General features: G+C 59.6%; 1 protein-coding gene across 6 annotated transcripts in view; it reads right to left on the reverse strand.

Moving 5' to 3' along the window:
• Positions 1–456: 456 nt before the first annotated feature.
• The window catches only part of WDR4 (WDR4 tRNA N7-guanosine methyltransferase non-catalytic subunit), a 21,895-nt gene continuing 11,211 nt past the window's right edge, over positions 457–11,140 (reverse strand). For 4 of the 6 annotated variants that reach the window (XM_039857890.1, XM_039857889.1, XM_039857885.1 and 1 more), the window contains 5 exons: positions 9,871–9,969; positions 8,327–8,391; positions 7,374–7,557; positions 6,474–6,543; positions 457–5,813 (listed from right to left, as the gene is read on the reverse strand). In XM_039857890.1, coding sequence (XP_039713824.1) covers positions 5,614–5,813; positions 6,474–6,543; positions 7,374–7,557; positions 8,327–8,391; positions 9,871–9,969 — 618 coding nt within the window. In that variant the 3' untranslated portion in view covers positions 457–5,613. Of the gene's footprint in view, positions 5,814–6,473; positions 6,544–7,373; positions 7,558–8,326; positions 8,392–9,870; positions 9,970–10,729; positions 10,791–11,140 lie in introns of all 6 variants that reach the window. The other 2 variants (XM_039857886.1, XM_039857887.1) reach the window with 2 other exon arrangements.

The raw sequence follows: 11,140 nt of genomic DNA on the forward strand, positions 1-11,140 counted from the left end.
GCACAGGGCCAGCACGCGGGGACTGCCATCTCCGCTCCTGGAATCGGATTCAGAAAGTGGACTGAGGCAAACGATCACACGGTCTTAAGTCAGGGGCAGTGACCGCCCTGTTTGCTTTGCGGAACAAACCACGTGTGCCAGAAAGTCTGAAGCAGCACATGTGCAATGGCCTAAAAACCACTCCTTTGTCTCATTGGAATACCTCATCAAAGACGACAGACGTCCTATTTCCTTTCGATTTCTCCAGCTAACCATCTGTGTGAGAGGCCCCTCCGGGGACACTCAACCCAGGGGATCAGCCCTGGGACTGCAGGCGTCCAGAAAGCCTTCTGCCGTCCCCCTGCTCAGGCTGACCCATCGTTCGAGAGGCCATGGCGGGGGGGCATGCTCCACCACCCCTACATGCCAGGTTCCCTCACAGGCCCATCCCGCCAGACAGCAAGAACAGCCCAGAGGAACCATGAAAACAGCTTTATTATTCTGCTTTTCATGTCTATTTCTTTGTCATGAAATTGGAACCAATGGAACATAATACCAAATGTAGGGCTTATAATTTTCTGCTTCAAAAATGAATAAATCCCACTGTGAGTCCCAGAGCACCCTCTGCTTCCAGGCGTGGGGGAAAGAACCAGTCTCCCACGTCGGCCCCCCATGGCCCTCTGTGGCCACCCCGGCCAGGTGTCCTGCTTCTGCCCTCAGTCCCACACCTGTCTCCTCTTCGTAAACAGACTGTTTCGAAGGTGGAGAGAGGAAAAAACCTTTCTGAATACAATAAGATACCCAGAAATCATCAACAAGAAAATGACAGACCTGACAAAGAAAAGTCTGTATTAAACATTTAAAATGCCAAGAGTCAAACAGGAAAAATGTGCAATGCACATGATAGATAAAGGGCTAGAAAGATCACCTTCAAACCAGCCTACCTGAACAGAAAAAAATACTGAGGAGCAACTGGGCAAAAGAGACTTGACATTCAAATGGGAGGCCCTCTCGCTCCCCTCCCACAAGACAGTCGCAAACCCAAGGACTTGTGCTTCCAGCCACGGGGGACGATGGCCCGGAAGCCCCTCCCACCCAAACCCACTGGGGAGTCGGCAGCACAGGTCAGCGGTCCCTAACAAGGCAGACGGCACCCTCGAGGACCTGTGCCTGGAATGACTGAAGGTCCGGGAGGACACGGCCAAACGCGGCTCGGGACCCCTGAGGTGACTCGGACACTGGGACACAAAGGCCAAGGCCGCTCGGAGTTGTCACAGAGCCTGACGAGAGGGAGCTGCACAGACAAGACAAACCTGCAAACAGGGTTAGAAACAGAACATAAAATAGTTCATGAAAAATTTTATGTAAATTATAGATTGAAATACTATTTTTTGCTGTATTGGGTTAAATGAATTATATTCTCAAAATTTATTCCGTCTGCTTTTAAAAAGCTTTTCAAAGTGACTACTGGAACACTTTCAATTACATATGTGGCTCAGGTTATATTTCCACTGAAATTCAATACTTGGGGGATTAAAAAAAAAGGCATATTGTCTACCAAAAAAAAACCAATTTAAATATAAATTTAAACGTGTTAAAAAAGATGAAAAAGGAAATTCTGTACTAATAATTGAAAGGAGGTTGGCGTGGCTACGTTAACTCCTGGTGATCTGAACTTCAGGACAAAGAGTGGAACCGGGAGGAAGGGCTGTCCATGACCTTGAAGGGGTCGCTCCTCGAGGTGACAACACTCCTTAGTGTGTGTGTACCTAATCCTGGAATTCTTACGCCTATGAAGCAAAAGCACTAGGATGATGAAAAATTAGACAAATCTACAATTATAGTTAGACGTTTAAGTACTGTTTTCAGTAACCGATGGAAGCACACGAAAATCGGGAAGATGGCAGTGGTCAAGCTGACAGTCGCCAAGGCTTGACCTCATCCACGTGCGCAGACACTGCTCCAGCCAACTCAGAACACACACTCTTTTCAAGGGCACGTGATGTAACCCCCATGTACATGGAGCATGACACAAACCTCGATAAATCTCAAAGAAACGAAATCAATGTATATTCTGAGACCATGATGGAATTAAAACCAGAAATAACGAAAAAAATCTGAAGGAAAAAAACAAATGTCAGGAAATTAAACCGCACTTCCAAATAACCCAGAGATCAAAGATATCACAAGGGAAATTAGAAGGAAAAATACACGTCAGCAGACAGGGTTCAGACACAGGGTGCCGTGGGAAAGAATCTAGGACAGTCGATGTTCGCATCAGCAATTCCAGGCTGCTCGGTCCAGTGGTCAGTCTCTGGCTGTTGGCAGGAGGCCTCAGTTCTTTGAGTGGCCTCATGACCTTGTGGCTGGCATCCCCCAGGGTGGGTGACCCACACTGTTTTTAAGGTGACCTTGCCAAGAACAAGATGAAGTTTAAGTCTGGACGCCGGGCTGCACAGTCTCACTGGCTCCCACGCGCCAGCTCGCTTCTCCAAGTTTGCACCTTTGCAAAGCTGAGCATTATCACAACGTCAGATGCCGAGCACGAGAGCACGAATTTCACGCTGTGTGGCGGGGCGAGAATAATCAAGGCTAGGAGCGTCGTCCGAGTTAAAGGTGACTAGAGCCAGCACTTCCGCTGCCAAGGACACACACAACTGAAATGCTGGCCTGTGCCCGAAAGGCAGGGCGCGGAACGCCCGCAGACGGCAGGCCGTGTGCGCTGCGCTGTGTCCGCGGGAGGGAGCGCTGTGGAGCCAGGAAAACGAGCGACGGACCGCCACCGCCACCGCCACCGGGACGGCATGACGACTCGCACCCAGAAAGCGGAGCCAGAGGCCTGAGGCGCAGGAGGCAGGAGGATGTGTCCGGCCGGCCGGGCCTCCACGGCGGAGGGGGTGTGAATGACCGGGAGGAACTTGGTAAATGTCCTCTTTCTGGTGGGGACTGTCACGCACCTGGCGAAATTTCAGTCTGCACATTCCAGTGCGCTCTCCGGCGTATCCTGACCTTGAATCAGAGTGGGACGAGAACTAGAACACCTAGAATTAAGAAACACCATAACCAGATGTCTAAAAATCAATAAACAAGTTAGAAAAAAGCCCAAGGAATCTTCTCCAAAGTAAAACATATAGAAACCGAAAGAGAATGGAAAATAGGAGAAAAATTAGGGGTGTGCGTAAGAACACCAAGCCCTTGGCACCTCCTCTAGCGGACGAGTCAGGAAACCGCTCTGCGGGTCCAGAGATGGCAGTGGACCCCGCCTTCTCGACAAGCCCAAGTCACAGAAGGAAGTGGGGAGAAGCCTCAAAAGATATAAAACCCTTTAAATAACTGAGTCATCGTGGGCCTGGGTTCAGACTAACTGCAAATTTCTGGGACGACCAGGGACATGTAGGGACCAGTTTTTCAGTCACAGTGCCCGCAAGGATCCAGCTCACATCACACCAGATTTGTCAGGGCTTGCAGAGAAGGACTGACCCCAGGGGCGTGGACAGAGTTTCAGAACCAAGGAGGAAGCCATTATCCTTGTGGGGCTGGGGAGCCAGAGACCCAGGAGGCGGCAGCCATGTGAGATGCAGCCCAGCAGGAAGGACACCCCGGCAGAGGGGCTCTATACCCCTCTCCCCCGCCCTCCACGCCTGCCAGGCTCTCCTGCACACCCACTGGGACCCCCCCTTCAGTGTCCTGGGGCAGAAGGGGAACAAATGCATTTGAGTGGGTGGATGGAGACTCGCCCCCCTGGGGAGAAGGAATGGGGGTGTGGGAGCAAGGGGCAGAGTGGGTCATTGTCACAACCAGCCATTCAATAGAAACTGGTCTCTGTCCTGTGCAGATCTGACCTTGGTAAGATTGAAAATAACTCAAAAGCACCCACTGGAATGACAGGTGACCGTGGTCCCTGCAGACTCCACTCTCTGCTCCTGCCTCCTGTCCGCTGGCCTGGGCTCCACCTGTGCTGCCAGGTAGGCGTGAGCCTCCTGATCAGGAGCACGAGGGCCCAGACAGCCCCCACCCTGCCCCAGTCTCCCTCCCAAGCTGGGCCAGGGCCCCACCAGCAGGACTGACAGCTGTCCCGCCCCCCACAGGGAGGAGTGGGTATTTGGGGGGAGGTCCACATGAATACAGGAAGAAGAGAGTTAACCGTTTCATTTTTTTTCCAAATAGATGAACCAGTTCATTTTAAAAACTACATGAATTTAAGAGATCTTAAAGAGGGGTTGACGACCTTTTTTGTAAAAGACCAGGTGACACCCATCTCAGGCGCCGCAGGCCTTGCATCTCCCAGCCAGCTGCCCGGCTCGGAGGCTGCAGCACAGGATGCAGCCCACAGACCGCAATGCACAGAATTTCATTCATGGACACCGGAATGTGAACTGCGCGTGATTTTCACGTATCATGAAGCATTATTTCTCTTTCCATTTTCTTTGACCACTGAATACTGCAAAAACCACTCTGGACTCACAGGATCTGGCGAGATTTGGCCTGCAGGCCAGTTTGCTGACCCACCTCAAGCCAAGACACCGACGAGACCAAACCTGAATTTCTCCTAAAAACCGAAAATTTGAAAGTAGATTACCGATAAGAACACCAGTGCGGCGCCGACACAGTCAGGGTCCTCCTGCAGCAGGATCCCCCCTCCCCCGCCTCCCCTCTGCCCTTGAACCAGCCCTGCCCACCTGACCCGCAGCTCGGGCCGTCCCCTGAGCACAGACGGCAGTTTTCAGATCCATGTTTAGAACAAGGCACTTGGGAAAAAACTGAAGCATTCTGGCTTTTGATACACAAAACTATTTGTTTCCAAGTACCCCACGAAACCCTACACCACATCAGACAGCGAGCACTTCCGTCACAGAGTGCACTGGTCAAGACGGCTGTGCGCAGTGCGCTCTGAAACAGTCCCGCGAGCTGCTGCTAAACTTCCAGAAGCCGCGGAAACGCGTCTTGACTGGACCCCGGCTGACACCCGTGCCCTTGGCGATGTGTGCACAGAGTTCAAGTGGAAATAACAAACACGCCAACATCACCAACCGTGTCCCCATACCAAGTTCCGGCCTGGCTGCTGGGCCCTCGCGCAGCCTGAGACACGGCCCCTGTTGGCCAGCGCTGTCTGCTGTCGCCCACAGCTATGCCTCCCGAGCGGAGCCAGTCACCGCATGGGGACAGAGCACACGCAGGGCTCAGGGAGGAAGAGGCACTGAGCACTTGACTCTGCTTAGGTCTCCATGGCCGAAGGATGACGGGAACCAAATGAAAATACCTATCGTGCTGGCGTAAAGGCGTCTGCTCGTGATGTCCCTGAAGGGAAGCGGCCAGACGGGTGGTGGCATCCGGGAAGAGGAGGAGCACGGACACCCGCACGCACGGGGGCCGGCGTCTCCTCCGGCACGAGGAGCAAGCTCCCCCCGTGGCACCCCCTGTGAAGCTGATGCCCGGACACCTGCGCAAGAGCCGCAGCTCAGCGACAGAACATTCCGGAGCCGAGGATTCCGTCCAGTTACTGGGAAGCCCCAGGGGTCCGCCGGGCCAGTACGGACCTCACAACCACAGAGTGGCAGTGGGCAGCGACGTCCCCCTCTTTCTTCCTGCAGGGGGCCGCGGTGGCCTTCGAGGCTGGGAGGGCGGTCCTCACGGCTAGGACAAGCAGCTCCGGGCCGCCGCGTCCCCGGACGTCACCCGCGTGGCCTGCCCGCCGGGCTCAGGGGCCGGGTTCTGGCGTCGCTTCTTGTGCAGCTGCTGCTGCAGCCGCTCCTCCTTCTTCTCCAGGTAAGCGGCCACGTTGTCGAAGGTGGCCTTGTAGAGGCCGCTGAAGCCGTCACCCACCCCAGCAGAGCCTGTGCGGGAGGAACAAGGGCAGACACCACATGGAACAGTGACTTTGGACGCTGCCTCCCGCGGGGCCGCTGAGCCCACGAGGCCCCCCTATGGCAGGGAGTGAACCCAGCGACCACCCAGAGTCCTCTGCGGCCTTGCGGCTCCTTCTCCAAGGTGGCCCCATGACGGCCACCTCCTGACAGCCACACCGGTCGGGCTTGGACTCGCTGCCAGCAGAAGACAAGTTGGCCCTACCTGAGAGCCCGCCACCCGGTGGGGACTCCACAGGGCCCTGGGCGCCCACCCTCTGACCGGGTCTGCGCTCCCCACTCCCGCGCCACGCACGGCAGCTCCCCCTGCAGACCCTCTGAGGGCCACGCACAGCCTGCGCCAGGCCCAGGGGGGCGAGCCCAAGGCGTGCGGGCGAGGACAGTGTGCGCACGTCCACGCGGGGCGGCCCGTGGGTGCCGCTGCCACCCTGGGCCCCAGCCGCACTGCCACAGACCCACGGTGCCAGCGTGGCAGAGGCAGCCCTGACGGTGTCGCTGCCCAGCCCTTGGCCCGAAGGGAGGGCGGGCGGACGCGACCGGGACACAGAACCCCCAGATTCTATGTCTCCACAGACCCTGCCACGCAGTGAGCTCTGACCTCGCTTCTGCACGGGGCCCCCGAGCCCTCACCTTCCAGCATGGCCCCGTCCCCACGGAGGCGAGCACAGACCTTCTCCGCCACGGCGTCTTCAGGGACAGGCTGGGGTCAGACGGAAAACCCGTGTCAGAAGGAACTGTGGCACAATCGCGGGCAGACCACCGGGGGTCCACGCTGCGGGGCCTGGGAGACCCCGAAACCCTTCGCATGAAGCCCAGACGCAGCCGCACGCCGCTCCAGTTCACCCCGCACGGCAGCCACACCTCGTCAGGACAAAACGCCGTGACGCGAGGGCTGCCGGCTCGTCACGCGTCACTTTACCCCAGGAGCCCGGCAGACCTGGCAGCTGGCGGCATCCTGTCCCACGCCACTTTTCAGACAGAACTACCTGAGAGGGTCACAGGCAGGCGAGCGTCTGCAGAGGGCGCGAGAGGCTGCAGGGGCCCCGGCGGGCTCGCCTGCTCTGCCCCCCGCCAGCCGAGGCTTGGCGGGACAGGGAGGCGGGTGGGGGAGCTGGCCTCTCCAGGAGGCCTGGCGTGAGGTTAGCCCGTCACTCGAGGGGCCACCGCCGCCTCTGCCCTGGGGCTCCTGCCTTGTGGGACCACCGCCCCATGAGCCGTGCCAAGCCACCAAACCCTGAGGGCCTTTGCAAGTGTCCCTTCTCTTAAAAACCAGTGTGAGCCAGGGCCAGGTCAGGAGAGAAAAATACTAGCGACGGTGGAACCCCGCCCCCCCCTCACCGCCAAAAGACCACTGCAGACTTCACAACACTGGACAAGCTGGCTAGGCACCCCAGTCCCCTCCTCGCAGGTGACAAACCCTACGACCACCCTCTAGGACACCCTCTGGCACCAGCCCGGGATCAAGCTGAAAGGGTGACAGCTGTCGCCCCACCACAGGCTCGGGGAACCGCAGGGCCCCGCACGTCTCACCTGCCAGTGGCCGTCCACGGGCCTGCACAGCACGAGGGGAGCTTCTCGGCACTGCCGCAGCACCCACAGCCCCCGGCGCTCCTCGAAAGCGACGTCCCACACGCGCTGCTGGAAGGACAGCCGCTGTCTGTAGACCAGCTGCTGCCGGGGGGCATCGAGCCGGAAGATGTAGACCACAGGAATGCTTCCCACGGAGAAGGAGAGGGACATCAGGACAAGCCCACGGGCCCGGTGGCATCACTCAGCACCGGCGGCAGCTCAGCTCAGCCCCGCGCCTGCCCTGAGCAGAAGCCGGGCCCTCGCCCGCCTTGGCAGCAACCGCACAAGACCCTGAGCCAGAAGCAGCAGCCAAGCCGCTGCCGGATCCCCGAGCCACAGGAGACGAGGAGCACTCGAGTCACTAAATTCTGCAGTAACTTGTGTGGCAGCAAAGACAACCAGTGCAGGGCGGAGGGGAGAGGAGGCGGCTGACCCCCTGCGGGCAGCAGCGGGCGCTTCCCGGCCAGCACGCCGCCCCCTCTGCACCCGCGTCCTATTTCTAAGACCGGGAAGATGCCACCCAGGACGTGTCACGAGGACGAGCAAGGCTCAGAGCACCGAGAAGATGCGCACAAGGCGCAGCTGACTGGCACGTCACCGGAACCCATCTCATCAACCTCCGGTCCTCGGGCGGGACTGGGGGAGGCAGACTCTACCACAACGGACCCTGGGTGGGATCCGATCGCACACGAACACCAGGCGGAGCCCACGCTGTCCTTAAACGGGTGGATTTCAGCAGCGCGGGAAAGGCCGCCAGCGCCCACACGGAGCCCGCCCCCACGCCACGACCTCAGAGAGCGGAACCCCGCAGGGGGCTGCGTGACAGCTCCGATGGACGCCTCCGCTTTCGGAGACGGACCGGGGCGGGAATGACCTGCGTGCCCGCCTCACAGGCTGGTGAGTGCCGAGCTTACCTGTCGCAAAGCAGCGCCACACAGCTCTCCCGGCCCCAGTAGGCGATCCTGGACACGGCGAACCTCTGCAAGGGGAGCAGCGGCTTAGCCGCACGCGGGACCACGCGGACCCTTCGCTCTCACGGAGCGGACGCCGCGAGACTGGCAGTCCCACGTGTGTCCGGGAAGGAGGCGGTGCTAGAACTTTCTGGAAACCAGTGAGGCCCGTTTCACAGCAACTGCACCAGGCCAGGGCGGATGGCAGAAGCCTCTCCGACTGGCCCTCCATCCAGCCCGTGGAATGTCTCCCAAGTCAGTGGAACTGGTCCAAACTCAAGGACAGGAAGGGACCGATGACACAGGGGAAAGGGCCCGTTTGGTACAGACACGAGGGCCTGCGGGCACCCGCTGCCCAGCGAAGGGAATGCCGGACGCCAGTCGAGAGAGCTGCGCGGGGCGGGGGCCCGCCCCCCCCTCGGGGCTGCGGGGGGTGGTGCTGGGTGCCGCCCTCCCGGCCATGTGCTCTCCTTGCCCTTGGAGGGGACTGCCATCCAGCTCGCTGCCCGGCCTCGGGCTGGGAGAGGGCGCAGGGACGAAAACAAGCTTCCAGCTAAACGTGGCCTCTGCCACGGCTGCCGAGGGGCCCATGACTGCGGAAACCCAAACAGCAGGTGACCATGGGGGTGGCCAGCGCTGGGGCCCGCTGACCTAGTGGCCCCTGCAGCCACGTGGCCAAGGGTCCCTGGCACCCCGGCCTGAGTCAGGCCCATGAGGGTGGCTGCCGCACTGTCTTGGGGTGGACAGGGAGACGAGGAGCCAAGCCAAGGACGGGGCAGACGAGCCCCTCACTTCGCACCAGGTCATGTCAGACGCGGGAGAGCCGAGTCCCCAAGGACTGGCAGGGTGCCACGTGGAGATTGCAGGGCCAAGTGCACAACGCCCCTGGGGACAGGAAGGGGGCATCCTGGCCCTCGCCAACCCTGGAGCCAGCTCTGTAGAGGCGACAGCAGACCCCTCCCCCTGAGCAGGCCCGGGGAAGCTGGCGGGGCCCTCCACATGTGACCAACTGGGACCCTGGCTCGAAGGGCAGCAGCTCAGCAGCATCAGAGCAGAGTGCCCACGAGCACAGAACCCTGGGCACCCAGAAAGGCCGCCCGCCTTCTCCCTGAAATCTCCTTGGCAACCGAAGGCCCAGGAAGCCTGACTGGGGGTCATGAGATCAACTTGTGCCGGACAATAGAGAGCGCCGAGCGGGCGCTCAGCCCGCTGCCCGGCCTGTAAACCCACGGAGCTCTCGGCTCCAGCCCCACCACCTTTCCCACCCCCGCGGATCAGCGGGTTTCTGTAAGCGCACTGTTCAGACCCGAACGTGAAACATGTGGATCATTCCCCCCTTCTTGGATCAGATGCCCCAGAATGTGATAAACACATGACTTCTCCTGAGCTGAAATGTCTGCACTGACAGCAAAGAAACGTCCCATCGTGACACTGTCTCTCACAGGGTCCCAGGGACGAGAGAGGCGCCCCGCCAGCGGCCCCCAAACCAGAGACACGCCCAGGGTTACCTTGTCGCCCCAGGGCTCTGCCGGCTCCTGCAGGCTGGTCAGGTGACAGCAGTGCAGCTCTCGGCCGTGTCTGTACTCCCAGAGCCTCAGGGTGCAGTCCTGCAGGCAAAGACGGGTCAGCCTGCCCCTCGGGGACGTGACACCCCCAAAGCAGCCAAGCTTCCCCCGGTCATGGGGACGGCCACTCAGCCAGAGTGCCCTTCCCAACCATGGCTCTTTGTTCTAAAGAGCTCATGCGAATCATTAAGCGGGTGACCCCACGCTGCACAATGAGTAAAGGACACAGGACAATCTGATGCCACGTGCCAGATGACACGTCTGCTCTATTCAGGCCAAGTATGCACACACACAAACACACACACACATACACGCACACAGAGGCACATCGATGATCGCACATTCACACAAGGAGAAACACGAGTCAGCAGCAGAGGTGACGGGACCCAGGTCCCTGCAGGACTCAGAAAGGGTGTTTTAATTGAGAACAGTGTTATTACAGGTGTGATGACGGCCCTCAGAACAGATTCTGCACACTCCTCCCCCACCCCCCCACCCCCCTCACACACACACAATTGCTACAGCACAGCAGGAAGCTGGCAGCCAGGAGCAACCCGCTAGCTCTGAAATTCAGAACACAACCAGCACCACCTAGTGGCAGGCCACGGGGACAAAGGAGCGCGCTGAACCACGGAACAGCTCTTGGCTGCCGCTCTGCTGGGCTGGTGCTGAGGACCCAGAGGGGAGTGCCACACTCACCCCGGGGGGAGACAGACCCAGGACACACTCACCCCGGGGGGGCGGGGGACAGACCCAGGGCACACAACCCCAGGGGGGAGGGGCAGAACCAGGGCACACTTACCCCGGAGGCGGACAGAAGCAGCTGGGGGTGGTCGGGTACCACGAAGATGCGGCTCACGAACCTGCAGCGCGGAGCAGCACAGTGAGCGGGGTTCCAGTGCTGCCATCACCTCCCCACGGCGCCCCTCACTTCAGAGGGAAGCCGCCTCCCCAAACCTGACCTCCAACAAGAACTGAACTGAGGAACGTATGTCACCTCGTGAGTGGCGAGGAGGAAGCCTGGGCAGCACGCAGCCCTGTCGCTCTTGGGGCCCCAGCAACACAGGAGGCCCAAGCACGGGCAGCCCCTAGGTCCAGATGTGCCCCAGCCACACCCGCCAGAGGGTCCACAAGGGTCTGTGCTGCTCTGAGCTGCCCAGAGACCCGCACTGAAGGGCCACGACATCGGGGCCCAGGGGGGAAACAAGACACG

Source organism: Pteropus medius, unplaced genomic scaffold (genome assembly GCF_902729225.1).
Source record: "Pteropus medius unplaced genomic scaffold, Ma_sr-lr_union100, whole genome shotgun sequence".
Taxonomy (NCBI): domain Eukaryota; kingdom Metazoa; phylum Chordata; class Mammalia; order Chiroptera; family Pteropodidae; genus Pteropus; species Pteropus medius.